This window comes from Charadrius vociferus, unplaced genomic scaffold (assembly GCF_000708025.1).
Source record: "Charadrius vociferus isolate BGI_N301 unplaced genomic scaffold, ASM70802v2 scaffold173, whole genome shotgun sequence".
NCBI lineage: Eukaryota > Metazoa > Chordata > Aves > Charadriiformes > Charadriidae > Charadrius > Charadrius vociferus.
Genome location: NW_009648369.1, coordinates 5,479,892 through 5,496,940, shown reverse-complemented (window position 1 = coordinate 5,496,940; position 17,049 = coordinate 5,479,892). Strand labels below are relative to the sequence as shown.

General features: G+C 38.3%; 1 protein-coding gene across 1 annotated transcript in view; it reads left to right on the top strand.

Moving 5' to 3' along the window:
• Positions 1-2,534: 2,534 nt before the first annotated feature.
• Positions 2,535-17,049, top strand: part of GEN1 (GEN1 Holliday junction 5' flap endonuclease) — a 17,518-nt gene continuing 3,003 nt past the window's right edge. Inside the window, exons 1-10 of the mRNA XM_009885325.1 lie at positions 2,535-2,695; positions 4,491-4,677; positions 5,880-6,056; positions 7,683-7,793; positions 12,292-12,365; positions 12,877-12,968; positions 13,781-13,931; positions 14,050-14,086; positions 14,191-14,271; positions 15,802-15,932. Of these exons, the coding sequence (XP_009883627.1) occupies positions 2,535-2,695; positions 4,491-4,677; positions 5,880-6,056; positions 7,683-7,793; positions 12,292-12,365; positions 12,877-12,968; positions 13,781-13,931; positions 14,050-14,086; positions 14,191-14,271; positions 15,802-15,932 (1,202 nt within the window). The remainder of the gene's footprint in view (positions 2,696-4,490; positions 4,678-5,879; positions 6,057-7,682; positions 7,794-12,291; positions 12,366-12,876; positions 12,969-13,780; positions 13,932-14,049; positions 14,087-14,190; positions 14,272-15,801; positions 15,933-17,049) is intronic.

The following is a 17,049-nucleotide window of genomic DNA, read 5'->3' as shown; positions in this document are numbered from 1 at the left end:
GAAAACTTTGTAGAGTAGAATATAGTCTAAAAACACGGTTTATAAAACCTGAAAGATATATAGCTATAGCATGTACTTGTCCAATGAGAAGTTGAGAAGGTTTGTGGATATATTTTTTTTTAGTTTATATCTCCTGTCAGTGATCTTATAGTAGTGTGATGTCTTCAGTGATTTGTAAGTATATGAAAAAATCAGGTTCAGTCTCCCTTCTTTGGAAGTTACCATCTCTCTAAGCAGATTGGAGGCTTGTGATGAATGAAGCTCCTGGATAAAATCTGAGTAGACAGATCACTCCTAACGAAAGGAGTAGATCTCTTTGTATACAGGATCAAGATCTAAATATTTTACAGAATATGGACAAAAAAGCAAAGACTGATAGGTCTCACAGGCTTTCATAACTCAACCTTAGATGTATATTGAATGGGAATAAGGAAAACTTCTGTCCTCTAATAACAATATTTTATTATCTCATAATGAAAAAAAAAGTGGGCTGTTTTTGTAGTTTTCAAATTTTTATACTTGTTTTTTTCTTTATTATTTGTAATCTTCTGGAATGTTAAGTATTTGTAGTGTATTTGTCTTTCCTGTTAATGGTACTTACAGGAAAGTACCATGTGATATTCCATAACAATATTTAGAAACCAACTAACATTTTTTTAAGAAAAAATGTGTTGATATAGACTGGCAGAAACAAAATGATAACATCAAAAAAGACATCTTTCTTTTTTTGCTAGGTGTTCTCTTTTTAAACCCCACTGAAGCTGAATATCACGCTTGTCTTCTAAGAAGGTTTGTATGCCTTCTGTTAGCCTCCCCTATGCATCAGAGAAGTTGATCGTCCTGGACTTGAAGAAATTATGCCATATATTTGCATACATTATTTATATTTTAAAGTCATTTTATGTGCTTAAGGTATAACAGCAACAAAAGCAATACATTATGCCCTGTGTGCATACAACTAAAATCAGGTTGAGTGATTGAAGTAGTTAAAAAAATGGATTAGAGAAATGTGATTTCTGTTGAAAGTAAATCTTAACATGAGAACTTGATTTATAAACAACCTGGAATTCCTGCAGTGGCAGAAATTATGTATTATTGATTAGCTGTCTTGCTTTAAAACAGTTCTAGAGTATAAAACGACGCACCCTACAAGGACAGGCTTGCTGTTCTCACACTGCTGTGGTGGCAAGTGTGGAAGATTGCTGAATTTAACATGGCTGTGTTCACTAGAGGCCACGAGGTGGCATAGCTCCTCATGTGTCTTAAGCAGGCTCAGCGCAGGTAGCTAGCTCATCTAGTCATGATTTATTCAATGGAGGGGTTTATTTTATCTGAGTGTATGGTAGTTTCAAACTCAGGATGAAAGAAATACAAAACGTTCCGGACTTTATTTGATTTTTATCTTCTAATATTGAGGGAGAAAATGGAAAAGTAGAGAAATAAGCATGAGGCAAACTTTGTACAGTAAGACAGTGCAAGAATCGATTGGTATTGTGAGTAGAAAAAGCAGAGTATATGTTAGAGGCCTTGTATAGAAGTGGCAAGATATGAAAATCAAGAATAATGAAAAAGAAAAGAAGGAAAGGAAGAAAATTAAATCTGTTAATGGGGTAGCATGGAGAATAGAGCTATATAAGTAAAGTTAAATAAGAGACAAAGAAATATACTACCAGATGTATGTTTTCAGCTGGTGTTCACTGTAGGTAGTGCCAGTCACACAATACCAAAATGAAAGTAGTAAAAATGTAGACACTGGTGTGTTTCTGCAACCACAGTGTTAGAAATGTCAAAATATTTGTTGGAAGAGACCTCTGGAGGTTATCAATGCTGATTGCCTGCTCAAAGGGGCACTTCCACCAGTATGGGATTAAATCAGTAAGACAGTATGCTGGCTGGATATTGAAAATCTCCAAGAATGGAGGTTCTGCAACCTCTGGGTAACCAGTGCTGCAGTACCCTCTGTCATTTTTTTTTCCTGAAGTCCAACTTGAATTTCCCAAGCCGGAATCTGTGGCTATCATCTTGGAATACTAAAGAGAGTTTAGGTTCTATCATCATTGGAAATATTCCTTAAGTAGCTTTAATCTACTGCTGTTTGAACAGATGCATTTTGATGTGAATTCTGCCACTTCAGATCAGGAAGCAATTCCCTCAAGAGGTGTGGTTTTTCTTTGTTTTTAAATAAAGCTTGGGTTGTGCCTATGCAGTGGACGAGTGAGACCTGGAAATGAATGATTTTTTATTTTCCCCCCAGGTGAGCTTATTTTCATTGCTAATAGCCTGAATATAAATAAAAACATACAGTCCAAAGAAGGTATTGAGTAATAAACCGTCTGTGAACTGGAGCCACTGCACACTTAAAAGGCTTGATTGCAAGTGTTCTTGGCTCATAAAATTAAAACTGATAATGACTAAACATTTATTTTCCAAACCTCATGTTCATATGTCCTACTTATGTTATATTCTGAAAGTATTTTATTTTGCTTGGTCTTCACAGCTAAAATCTTCAGGCTGACAACAAAGAAGCTAGAACAATGGGAGTGACTAATCTGTGGCAAATCCTTGAGCCTGTGAGACAGCCTGTCAACTTGAGCAGTCTTAAAGGAAAAACGCTTGCTGTTGATTTAAGTCTGTGGGTTTGTGAAGCACAGACCGTTAAAAAGATGATTGGAGTAGTTACCAAGCCACATCTGAGGTATGGTATCCATAGAAATTATTGTAGCCAAAAGTCTTTGAGCTGTATAATTTATCTATGATGCTTACTCTAAATTGAAGACTACCTCCAAAATTCATATGACTGTGTTGTTTTGATTCTGTTATTATCACTTGTGCTACATGTGTAAAGTGTTTGAAGTCAAGACTCAGTCATACTGGCTGAATTCAACTTAATGTTTGTGTGCAAATAGAAGTTCATGGGCCCAGCCTACTTTGTGTCAAGGCGTCAACTATAAATAAGGATGAGATGGCTATAAGCAGAACCATGTTTGTCTTGAACTGTTGTGTAGGACTGTGTGATATACAGATTATTAAGGAACACAAATCAATGTGCTAATTCCTGTATGTTTCTGAGGCTGTGTGCTGGAAAGTAGTATGAGAGTTTGAAGTGTTTATCACAGCAGTCTCGATGCTAGTCAATTTAGAGCATGCTGAGAGTCATGCATGCTCTACTCTGATCTGGCTTATAAATTAAAATTCTAGTTAGACCCCATGTTTAATTAAATATGTTTAATTCTTCAGGCTTATGAAGAACCTTGAAGAATATGTATATTTTTAATTTAAATGACTTACATACTTAAGGGATGAGCAAGTATAAGCAGCTGTAACTTCAAAGCTCTGTTTTCTGCAAATGATGCTGACAAAAATGAAAATATGTACAAATTTTCATAAATGATCTGTTATTGGTTAGCTCAGGAATACTGAGTTAGACGTTCCTGTGGCTTCTGTTGAATTCAGCTGATGTGAAATATCTGCATCTTCTGAGAATAATTTCTTAAAATGTTATGCTTATGATCCCAAATGGATTATTAACTAAAACTTAAAGTATAAGCAAAGTCATTACTTCCCTCTGGTAGGATGTCCTGTGTACAGTGCAATGGAAGCATCAGTCCCGATTTCTTATGCACTTTCCAAAGCAACACAAAGGGATGAGCAGATTTCTACCAAAAAAAAAAAGGAAGGAAAAAAAAAAAGAAATGTTTTCAGGCAGTTGGAAATTAAATTGTTTTGCTAAGTATTTTAGAGAAACTTACTGTAAATGATTGATTTTTGTATCATTTATGAAAATAGAACTAACCTTAAAAGATCAGCTTATCCTTTTTTACCAACAGCAAATGTACAAAATTAAATCTAGGGTAATGGTCTTTCCATGTCAATTGAAGAGATGCAAATATTAGGTCTATTCTTCTTGAAAGATTGATCCTGGAATTTCTGGGAAAAGCATATGCTGTCTCATATGACTGCTCTCAATTTTACCAAATAGTTATTATTGCTCGCTTGCAAAATTCCACCAGTCAGCGATGCTGGTTTGCATATGAACTAAATTGGCATGGTAATGGTATCTATGAGTCTGTCTAATACCACAGTATTCAGTCACTTCAGAATCTGATGTACCTGTATAGATAGAATTGGGATTAAAATTTGATCTAAAAGAATCAATGTGGATATGCATTTGGAAACAGACTTTGGATATTGCATGTTTATTAAGCCTTTTAAATTTGCTTATGGCTTTCCACCTAAAAAATATCTTTCTTGTCCTTATATGGTATTTTCTTGGGAATTTTGTAAAGCTGTTACAAATTCATAGTAAAACAGCCTCGGCTGAAGACAGGGATATAGATAAAAGGTTTGTTAGCTTGGAGGTGAAGGAATCCTAAAAGGTGCAGAGAAAGCTAAGATTGTTCTTAGGGTAGGTGGAGGGATACAAAGAAAACATCTGAAGAAATTTGGCGTCATTCATTCTGCAGCTTATGGAACACCTTGCTTTATTGCAGAAACCTATTTTTTCGGTTCTCTTTTTTGACATCAATGGGAATTAAACTAGTGTTTGTCATGGAAGGAGAGGCCCCCAAGTTGAAAGCAGACACTATGAGTAAGAGGAATGAGATGCGCTATGGACCTTCAAAGAAAGTTGGAGCTGCAAGAACAGGGAGATCTTTATTTAGAGCCATGTTAAAAGAGGTGAGTAATTGAGGGCTGTATTTCAGTATTTTTAATGTGATTGGAAGAAATCTTAACCAAATTAAATACAAGAACTTGAAAGAATTAATAGTTCTCTACACAACAAATTTCAACAGTATTTTGAGCGAATATATGCCTTTGAAATTGGGCCTTATAGCATCTCTTAACTGTTGTTGTAGAAGAGGGACAATGTCAGAATAATTTTCTTGTTTGATGTGTCCCTGTGCATGATATGTTGTAGTGAGCCACAGTCATAATGTGGAGTTTGTTACAGAAATCCAACTTCCTTGTTCTTGAATAGTATTAGTATTGATACTTTTTATTTTTCTAGATTGAAAACAGGAATGTGTTGTGTACCTATGTACACTAGCTAAGCTAGTGTCTTTTTGAAGGAGTACACAGAACTGTTTTGTAACCTAAATCTATGACTTAGTAAACTAGCTGTATAGCTGAGAGGATACACTTGTTGGAAACCTACTGGATTAGGCTGAAAGGAAGATTGCATAGTCTTCATATAGATGGTTGAGACAACCCTGGCTGCAAAGACTTCCTGCTCGGTAATTTTGGTTTTCATTCATTGTTGCAGATATTTAATTGTTTAACCAGAATTTTATGAAATAGAATTTATAGTTGCTTATGGCGTCAGCAGGTTGAATGTATCAATTCATGTTTTATTCTTGAATTCTAAAATAAATTATTTTCTCTGAAATTTGTAAAAAGTATATATGAGTATATATCAGTATGTCTTATACTGTGATCCAGTCTTAGTAGGCCAACAGTACGGTACTTTAATTCTTGATATTCTCAGGGAGTCTGACATCTGGTGAAAGATGTCTGTGCTAGCCCAGTATTACTACTTGAGTAAACAGTGTTGTTTTACAAAGATAAATATTATTTTGTTACTCTTATTTTGAAACCATCCTAAATATTTATTTAAAGTCTAAAGATTTTTGTGAAGGCATGACCATTAATCATGCTGTGTTCAAGTTCTGTACCTAATACTTTGCTCTTAGTTGGATGTTTCTTTTGACTGTTATGGTAACCTATATTGCTTCTAAAGTAGTGCTTGTATTAAGGTAGTATTCTATAGGCAGTGCAACAGTAGTGGGTTTTGTGTACACTTGTGTCTGAGAAAACGTGTGCTAATATGTGGATCTAATTCAGTATTCAGTCTCTCCTTCCTTTTGGATTCCTTCGTTTAGTGTCTTGAACTGCTGGAGTGTTTAGGTGTCCCTTGGGTTCAAGCAGCCGGGGAAGCAGAGGCAATGTGTGCCTACCTAAATGCAAAAGGACATGTTGATGGCTGCATTACCAATGATGGAGATGTCTTCTTATATGGAGCTCAAACAGTTTATAGGAACTTTGCTATGAATGCGAAGGTAATGTACCTCCTCCTGTTCTCATCCTCTCTTTAGACTCTTCCCCAAAATGTAAATAGAAATAAAGGACTTGAAACAATTGCTTAGATATTATTACATTTACCCTCTAGTAATTTGGTTTGTTTAAAATAGTACTTCTAAGACAGAAACGTGTATTCAATGTGACAGCAGAACAACTGAATTGAAGAACACTTATGTTATTATTGTCTGTTTGTAGTGTCCTGTGATGTGTAATTTAAGCTGAGTATCAAACTTTTTTTTTCCCCTTTTCTCCTCTATGGTGGAGAATTTGAGTGAAATAATTGCTTCCTGTAAATTTACTGTTAGGGCATATGGGAGTGGTCAGCCTCCTGGGTCTAATAGCAGTGTTCACACACTTGTATTGTACAGGTTTGTTTTATTATGACTATACTTATAATTAATACTACTAGTCTCCAATTGAACATGAATAGAGTAGGGATTGTATATCTGTATAATAATCAATTGTTGTGATGATTCAAAAAAACAAATCAATTTATGACCTTTGGCTGAAGTGTTCACTTGTTAAGAATGGAATTTTCCAGAGCTGGCAAAAGGCAACCCCAAATTTCCAGAATTTATAGTGTCTCTATAAATCAGAGAAAGGAATGCCTGTATCGTCTGGTGACTCTAACAAGAAAGTGGAGGAAAAATTATATTGGGGTTGGAATTTTAAATAAAGTTCATCTGAAAGACTTGTTGAGAAAACACTTTAGTAATAGGAGAAAATCAATAGAATAGAAAAAAAGCACTATGAACAATTAACTCTTTTTAAAACATAATTAAAGTCAAGGGAAGGTGATTTGCTTTGATGGCACCATGTTTGGGATTTGTCTTGGCCTCGTTCTTTTCTTTCATTCAACTTCCCTGTCTTTTATCACCAAAAATGAAGGTAGCCTCAGTCTTTCAAGTGTACTTTGTTACATATCTAAGTCAACATAAAAAAATAATTTATGTAGGTGTGTGTCTGTTAGGGGTATCTGTTCCAGAAAACTAAATTGTTGGCTTGCGTGGGGTTGTCTTTTAGGGGGAGGCAGTGTCCTATATATTAATTCATGTCAATCTTGACATCATTTTGGTGTGTTTGAGTCCCTCTACCCCTCAAAGTTTTGCATGTTCCTTTAGCTCATGTCTAGGTAACATTTTAATTATTTTTTTCTTTTTTTACTCAAGTAGCGTGTTAAAATGTTGACATGAATTTTAAAAACTGCAGTTTCTGAGGACTTATACAGCCACTAGTGCTAGGTATAATATTAATTTTGGCACAGTTTTTCTACAGGTAGTAAACAATAAAAACGCCCTTTGGCTTATTTTAGTTTCTTTCAACTGTTGATACCCGTACTTACAACTTAAAATTCCAGAACTCTAGTTATTTATGTGGTGTTCATGCGTTGCATTATAAATTTTAATTGCGGGTTTGGGGGGGGTTGTTTGTGTGTTGTTTTTTGGGTTTTTTTTTATTGCTATCAGACACCTCGTATGGAATAGACGCATTTCCTGCAAATGTGGGTGAATAGGGGTGGGCAAGCAATCACAATTAAATGTGACTCAGGGCAGTTTCTTCCCTGATGTTACAGAAATAAAATGTATGATAAATTTCTCTTGCAGGATCCAGTTCTTGACTGTTACACAATGTCCTCTATTAAGGAGAAGCTTGGTTGTGACAGAGAGTCTTTGATTGGGCTAGCTGTTCTTCTGGGTTGTGACTATCTTCCAAAGGTAAGCCGTATAATTAATTTTTTTATTAGGTACTTACAGTTTATTGTTTTTCAAGACAGTGTATCAAGGGAGACTTGTGCATTCTGACAAAAAGCCAGTCAATGAATGATGATGTGGATGATGGTCCATCTTCACCGGAGGTGCTGCCGAGGTCAGGAGGGCCTACCCCCCTGTATCACTACCACCTCCATGAGGAAGTAAAGACAGGTTATAGTTGTAGGCAGCTCCCTTCCGAGGGGAACAGAGGTTCCAATATGCCAGCCAGATCCTCCTCTTGGGGAGGTCTCCTGCCTCCCTGTGGCTCAGGTTAAGGACATTGCTAGGAAACCTCCTAGCCTGGTACGGCCCTCAGACTGTTACCCATTGCTGCTCTTCCACATGGGTGGCGATGAAGCAGCAATGTGTAGTCCAAGGGGGATGAAAAGAGACTTCAGGGGTTTGGGACAGTTGGTAAGGGTATCTGGAGCACAGGTTATTTTCTTCTCTCTCCTCCCAGTTGCAGGCAGCGACGCTGGAAGAAACAGATAGGCCCAGTATATTAATATGCGGCTCTGAGGCTGGTGACACTGCCACAGTTTTGGGGGTTTCGATAATGGGATGGCCTACACGGCACCAGGCTTCCTGGCGTCAGATGGGGTTCACCTTTCTGAAAGGGGGAAGAGGCTCTTTGTTTACAAGCTAGCAGGGCTTATTGACAGCACTTTAAACTAGGCTTGAGGGGGAAGGGGTGCAATATCAGGTTTGCCCATGTCAAGCTGTGGGATGACAGGCAACGGTTAGAGGGATGGGATGCCAGTGAGGGCCCTCAGCCTGTTGCTCTGAGACATGCTGGCTACGCTGCAGCACACTTGAAGTCTTACAGAGATGAGCCAGGGGCTCCTGAGGTAGTAGGAGCCAAGGGGGATACACCAGTGGAATACCCCAAAGGAATTAAGGTGTGTTCCTCTAAGAAGGTGACATGGCCAGTAGTCCAGCTGAAGTGCCTCTACACCAATGCACACAGCATGGGCAACAAACAGGAGGAGCTGGAAGCCACCATGCTGCTAGAAAGGTACAAGCTAATTGACATTATTGAAACTTGGTTGGACAAATCCCATGACTTGAATGTGGCTATTGATGGCTACAGGCTGTTCAGAAGGGACAGGTGAGGAAGGAGGGGCAGAGGCGTTGCCCTCTACATCAAGAAATAGAGCATGAAGAGCTGTCTCTGAAGACAAGCCATGAGCGGGTTGAAAGCCTATGGGTAAGAATTAGAGATGGAGGCAACAAAGGGAACCTTGTAGTTGATGTCTACTACAGGCTGCCCGATCAGGGGGAGCCTATTGACGAAGCCTTCTTACTCCAGCTACAGGAGGCATCATGCTCGCAGGCTCTGGTCCTGCTGGGGGAATTCAACCACCCTCACATCTGGAAAAGTACAACAGTAAGCTGTAGGTAATCCAGAGGATTCCTGGAATGCATTGAAGATAACTTTTTAAGACAGGCGATAGACAGACCCACCAGAGGCAATGTGATGTTGGACCTAATGGTCACCAACACCAGTGAGCTAACTGGTGGTGTCAAGATTGGAGGCATCCTGGGCTGCAGTGATTGTGTGCTGATGGAGATCACAATCCTGAGGGATATGAGTCAGGGGAAGAGTAAAGTCGGGACCCTGAATTTTAGGAAAGCAAAATTCCAGCTCTTCAAGGAATTAGTCAATAGGACCACCTGCCCTCAAGTACAAGGGAGCAGAACAGAGCTGGCGGATCTCTGAGGACACTTTCCATAGGGTGCAAGAGCTCTCGATCCCCAGGTGTAAGAAATCAGGAGAGGAGGACAAGAGATTGGTATGGCTGAGTTCAGATCTGCAGGTCAAACTAAAGGGCAAGAAAGAGATGCATAGGCAGTGGAAGCAGGGACAGGTATCCCGGGAAGAATACAGGGATGCTGTCTGGTTGTATAGGGATGGGGTCAGGAAGGCCAAGGCGCAGCTGGAGCTGAACTTGGCAAGGGACACAAAGAATAATACAAAGGGCTTCTACAGGTATGTCAACCAGAAAAGGAAGGTCAAAGAAAGTGTCCTCCCACTGATGATCAAGACTGGCAAACTGGTAACAGCAGATGAGGAGGAGGCTGAGGTACTCAACAACTTCTTTGCCTCAGTCTTCACTGGCAACCTCTCTCCCTACCCGCCTAGAGTGGACGGACTGCAAGGGCGGGACTGGGGGAATACAGTCCCTCCCACTGTAAGAGAAGATCAGCTTTGTGACCACCTGAGGAACTTGAACATACAGAAGTCCACAAGATCTGACGAGATGCATCCCAGAGTCCTGAGAGAATTGGCTGATGTAGTTGCCAAGACACTGTCCATGATATTTGACAAGTCCTGGCAGTCAGGTGAAGTCCCTGGTGACTGGAAAAAGGGAAACATTGCACCCATTTTGAAAAAGGGGTAGAAAGGAGGATGCTGGGAAATACCCACCTGCCAGGCTCGCCTCTGTGCCTGGGAAGATCATGGAACAGATCTTCCTAGAAGCTATGCTAAGGCACGGGGAAGACAGGGACGTGATTTGAGACAGCCAGCATGGCTTCACCAAGGGCAAGTCCTGCCTGACCAACCTAATGGCCTTCTATGATGGAGTGACTCCATCAGTGGACAAGGGAAGAGCTGTGGGTGTTGTCTGTCTGGACTTCTGTAAGGCCTTTAACACAGTCCCCCACAACATCCTGCTCTCCAAATTGGAGAGACATGGATTTGATGGGTGGACTGTTTGGTGGATGAGGAATTGGTTGCATGGTCACATCCAGAGGGTAATGGTCAATGGCTCAATGTCCAGATGGAGATCAGTGACAAGTTGTGTCCCTGAGAGGTCCGTATTGCGACCAGTACTGTTTAATATCTTTATCAATGACATAGATCAAGTTCACCCTCAGCAAGTTTGCAGATGACACCAAGCTGAGTGGTGTGGTTGACAAGCCTGAGGGACGGGATCCCATCCAGAGGGACCTGGACAAGTCAAGAAGTAGGCCTGTGTGAATCTCATGACATTCAACAAGGCCAAGTACAGGGTTCTGCACCTGGGTCAGTACAACCCCTGTTATCAATACAGGCTGGGGGATCAAGGGATTGAGAGCAGCCCTGCTGAGAAGGACTTGGGGGTACTGGTGGATGAAAAGCTGGCCATGAGCCGACAATGAGTGCTCACGGCCCAGAAACCCAACTGTATCCTGGGCTGCATCAAAAGATGTGGCCAGCAGGTCAAGAGAAAAGGTTCTCCCTCTCTTCTCTTCAACTAGATCTCAGTAATCATGCTTTGCATACAGTTTTCAGGGGATGGCAAATCTACCACCTGTCTGGGCAACGCGTTCCAATGTTTCACCACCCTTATTGTAAAAAAATACCTTCCTTATATCTAGTCTGTATCTACCCTCTTTTAGTTTAAAACCATTACCCCTTGTCCTATCACAACAGGCCCTGCTAAAAAGTCTGTCCCCATCTTTCTTATAGGCCCCCCTTTAAGTATTGAAAGGCCAAAATAAGGTCTCCCTGGAGCCTTCTCTGGACCCCAATTTTCTCAGCCTTTCCTCATAGAAGAGGTGTTCAATCCCTCTGATCGTTTTTGTGGCCCTCCTCTGGTTGTTTTGGGTGAACTGACTTTCACTCTTCAGTATGTCCAGGGGTTACTACAAAGTTCTGGATTTCAGTTCATGAGCTACGTTCCAGAAAAGGAACCTCTGAGGTCAGGTTGGACAGGGCTATGAGCAACCTGATCTAGTTGAAGATGTCCCTGTTCATTGCAGGGGGGTTGGACTAGATGACCTTTAAAGGTCCCTTCCAACCCAAACTATTCTATGAAAATATTGGTTGTTCCTATCTAACTATTATCCACCGTGCTAGTTCCTTTTCCTATAAAGAACGTGTATACTGCAGATGTAATAGTGAAGTAAATATAAAAATCAAGCAACTATTGAAAGGGAGGGGAGGAATTCTTTGGATTTGTGGTTTTATTGGGGTTTTTAATTATTTTTCAGAAAATGTTCTTGCATTTTTCTTTGTCGCCTCTCAGAACTCATTCTGCCTAAGTGCTTGAGGTCTTCAAATATTAAAAGTTGTTTCTGTTGTCATAAAGCATCTCTTTCCTGTCAGTGAAAGCTTTTTGCTATGTTTCTTCTAAGTTCCAGCCTTTTGACTCTAAAATTCAAAAGATCTGTCTTTGTCTTGTCTCTTTCCAAGATATTTCTGAAAAGTTTCAGCTCGCTGGCAGTTAGCTGGCAAGAACATTACCAGTATTTTATATTGTTGTCCTGTTGAAGATAGCAAGAAGGGAAACAAAATAAAAAAACCTCTTTTCCTATTATTTTCTACTACCTTCTTTCTCTGCCTTTTTTTATCGGATGTGCTATAACATGTGAGATCGTTTTTGTCAGTTATCTACATAATGTTATGAAGACAGTTTCTATGAAAATCTGAATACTTTCTGTTTGCTATTAACGTTTCATATTTCTGTCTCTATAGGGTGTTCCAGGAGTTGGTAAAGAACAAGCTTTAAAGTTAATTGAGACCTTGCAAGGTCAAAACTTATTGCAAAGGTAAAGTGAAAACTTATGTTGTATGCTGAAGTACTTTGATTTTATTCAAAGACTTGCTGGTATGTACTTCAGCTCCAAGATAATGTTTGTAATACTTTAATGGGGGGGTGAGGAGAGATTATCACATTCCTTATTTTATATTTGCTAGATGAATTCTGTGTTTTGCTAGACAAGCTTCTTAATTGTTTTAAATACTAGCTGACTCCTAGCTCTTGAGCTATCGGATGTATGTGGATAATTGGAAAGGAAGTCATAGGGACTGATGAGAGACTTCTGCTGATTTTTAATTGGGTTCTGGATCTGGACATGAGATACCAAATACTTGCTATGTTTGTTATCATAATGTGTGTGTCAATACTAGAAGTCCAATAATCATATAATGTACTTTTAAAAAAAGTCTATTTCATAAATTAGAAAACTCCTAGAAGCCTGAGAAGTATAAAAGGAGTATTTTTGTGGTTTATTTTAAAGTTAAAAATATTTCTTAATCCTTTTAATATCATCCTTTTAGGTTTGAGCAATGGAAAGAACAATTTCAGTATGGTAATAATCCACCTTTGGTTGTTAAAAGGGTAACTCACTGTACCGAGTGCCATCATCCAGGTCAGTGTGAAAAGCACTGGATTTTATTTTTACCCGAATTGTTTACTTTTTGTTCTGGGTGTGTGGGGTGGGGAGTGGTGGGGTTTTTTGTTGGTTTGGGGTTTTTTTATGTCTAGCATTAAAAATTGCGTTTCTTGTCATTCAGCTTCTGTCCTATCTTCACATTTTCAGTACATAAATATTTTTGAGGCTGGGGACTACCTTTCTTCAAATGTGAAACTAGTTGATAGCGGATGGAATGTTACCACAATGCTGTTGTGTGATCCCAGATATTTGCCTTTTTCACATTATCAATAAAGTATGTATGCTATACTGACAAGCAGCTGTTTCTTTAGTTGCCTGAATTGATCTTGCATCAAGAGGACCAAACCTGTTAGTATTGCTGGGTTTTGCTGCAGTGTTTTCTTAAAAAGAAATTAATTTTAAGGAACTTCATTTTGGTAGCATCTTTCATCAGTGAACTCATTTCAACCCATCACTTAGAGAAGGAAAAGCTTTTTTCAAGTATGTTACTTACATATATTTGTCAGGATGTCACGGACTACTTGTGTAGTCTTTTAGGTAATAAGGTATTTAGCATAAGGTCTGAAACTGTTTAGAAAAAGTCTTTAAAAAAAAAGAAAGCTTGGTTGTATTTGACAGTTAAAACTGTAAATATATAAATACAGCTAATGCAGTCAGATCTGCTTACAGCTACTTTTCATGTCAGATTCATATGTATTCTGAGCTTTGTATTTGCACTATTAACTTTGTGTATTTGGAAATTTTGGAAACCTCTTTTCTTCTCACGCTTTGTGCATCTGCTTCTGTAGGATCTTACAAGGAACACGAGCACAGTGGATGTAAATTCTGCGAAAGCACCAGATCCTGCAAACCCAATGACTCCAAATACTGCTGCCCTTGTGAATGGCATCAGTTAGAGCGAATGAAACAAGCAAGTGCAGTGGAGGACAATATCAGAAAGTAGGAATGTCTTGAAAATTGAACTGCTTTTCCCTGCATTTGTGTGCAGGGAGAGCATTTAAATTCTGTGTTTTTCCCCATTTGTATTCAGTTCCTAACACATTTGTTCTACCTGCAGAAAAGCTAACAGTTGTGAGGGCTTTCCATTCTCTGAGGTAACAAAAAGCCTATTTAAAGATTTTTATTTTTTTTTAATGAATTAATTGAAATTTTAGATTTCTGCCCTCTCTTAAAATGTCTGTTTTTGTTTTATCTCAAGGTTATCCAAGAATTTCTTGTAAACAAGAATAAATTGATCAAGATAAAGGAATGTCAAAGGCCAAATTTGTTGTCCTTTCAGGTATATAACAAAATACTGGATATTCAGCTCTGTAGTTTTTTTGTTTATTAGTAAGGAAGGCATCTGATAAGTTTGATCTTCATTGGTAATTTTACTGAAAATAAGAATTAGAGTCTTGCTACAACTTCTTAATATACTTCATTTTTTTGAAAGCCTAAAATTGAAGACTTTGGAAAAAAAAAAATCAGTTGATGTAAAAATGCATGGAGAAAAGTGGGAGAAAGAGAATTTACAGAAAAGGTCACTTGCTATTGTTTTGTTTTTCACTGTCCAGTGTTACTAGATTGGGTTGCTGATGTCTGCATAATCTGTATAGTGTATAAAGTACTATATGGTTTTATGGCATAATATGCACTTCAGGGGTGTTATCTTTTTTGTTTTCTCCCGCCTTTTATAAAGGTATTAACAGATAACAGCTCGTGATGAAACAAGTATAAGTAAAAACATCATACTGACACAGTGTACATATGGTAACTTTAGGTATTAGCAACTCATGATTGTGAACTTTTTTTTTAATGTTAAACTAAGTTTTCATGGATCTTTTTTTTTTTTTTTTTTTTTTTTTCCTTTTGTATCAGTGAGATAACCAGCTTCTGTATGTTACAAGCAGAGTGGCTTTTTTTCGGAATGTTGCCTGTTTTCCTTAAAACCAGATAACAGGCTTGTGTATAGAATAGAAAAGACTATATCAGTTGAAAGGGACCTAAAATGATCACGTAGTCCAACTGCCTGACCAATTCAGGGCTGACCAGAAGTTAAAGCATGTTATTAAGGGCATTGTCCAAATGTCTCTAAAACACTGACAGGCTTGGGGCATCCACCACCTCTCTAGGAAGCCCGTTCCAGTGTTTAGCACAAACACTGCCAGCTTTCAAGTTCAGAGGTCCTTTAATTCAAAGTGCACAAAGCTCAAATGTAGTCTAGCATATTCCTCTGTCCATAGAAGAATGGATAAATATCCTGAGAGGCTTTTTTTGGAGGGATGGGAGGGACAGGGGAGGGTGTTAATATATGCATGTTAGCATTGTTTTCTAAGAATGATTTTTATTTGTGGGTTTGGTTTTTTTTATTTATTGGTGAAAGCAGATCTTCTGCAATGTTTCTCATTTTTTCCAGGATTAATGACAGTGTGAGAATTATATGTAGCATAGTAGACTGCTGTTGAGCAGTGTAGCTTTGATGAAAATCCATGTTCATCCTTCTCTCATGTGCAAAATCTGTAATTTTCACAGCTCCTTGCATAGCTGATCTGAATCTGATCAGGTGTTTAACAACTGTCTTATCCCTGCTGCTGCCACTGCACAACTGTTCTCTTGGCTTGTTATTGACAGCTGATGAATCTGCCGTGTTATGGATGACTGTTCCCTCCCTAGTCAGTGAGATACCGTTAGGCATTGAACTAACGTATAAAAACGTTCTAGATATTTTAAGTATTTAGTCCTGCACCCCTACTACATAACTGTCTAAGGATGATATCTAACAGAATAAGAAGGTTTTAAAGTTTGGGGTGGTTTTTTTTTATATTAACAGATCTTTGCTTCTGAGAAGATGGAGTGGAACAAACATTATGCTTGTAAGAAACTGTTGGCACTATTGACACATTATGATATGATCCAGAGAAAATCTGGACACATTGATTCAAAACAACTGCAGGCAATACGGTAATGTAGCTTGATTTCTTGAATTTAATGTGTTTACTTCTGCTGCTGGATGAAAATCATGGGTTTTTTTCCTTTTTTATGGAAATATAATAGTTTTCTTCCATCTCTGTTTAAAGCTTTGTGCTCATTTTGAATAGAGGTAAAAATTTAGATAAGTACACCAATTCTTATACTACATATAAGTAATACGTATAGTAGTTTCCTTTCATTCTAACTGATAATTGCCTGCTTTTTCCTGTGCTTACTTTCTGTTCTGTTTCCTTGGATCTGCACATGAGATTTAGCATTACAGTTTCGATCCTCTGCTCAGGTTCTTAGCAGAAGTCAGTAAGAGCCTAGGCTTAGAAATAAGCGTCTGCAGATTCAGTTGTGGTCTCTGATTTCTTACCAGACCTATCAACTGTCATTGTACAATGTGTCTGATTAAAAACATTGGTTTACGGTTCTATTCTGCTAGACCTTCTTCTCAAAACAACATTTTAATGCAGGACTACTGCATTTAGGAATTTTAAAATGGCCAAGTATCCTGTTACTAAAAATGAATATGCAGGGAGAAAAACAGGATAAGCATGTAACCACTTACCCTATTTTCCCACCACCCAGGTGTCTGTTACTCAGGGTTTTTCTGAGCCAGAAATAATAGCTGCTTATTCTATCAGCCCTCAATGTATTTTTTTTTAATGACTAATCTTTCCTAAACTTATATAAACTTTAGAATCTACAGTGTCTGTTGGCAAATCTGAACTTAATTTCACTGTGTGAAGGGAATTGTTACTTATTTTGACTTTAGTATCTGATGTTTTCAGTTCCCAAACAAACCCAAATTCTGTTTCCCCTGCCCCACAGTTCTTGTATTGCAAGAAGGTTGTTTGTTTTTCCATGTTCCTTGATGCTGTTCAAGATTTTATAGACCTTAATTTTGGAGGAAAGAAGAACAATCAGTAGCAATGTGATAGTATCTCTTCTGGGTCAGTGTGTCATAATCTGTTAAATTATTATTGTTGGCTAGATAAATTACCACCATTTCCCTTGATGAATGAGTTAATTGACATCCTCTGTTTATAACACTTTCTAGTGTTTCAAGAGTTTGAAAGATCACGCGTACTCTAGATTTCTT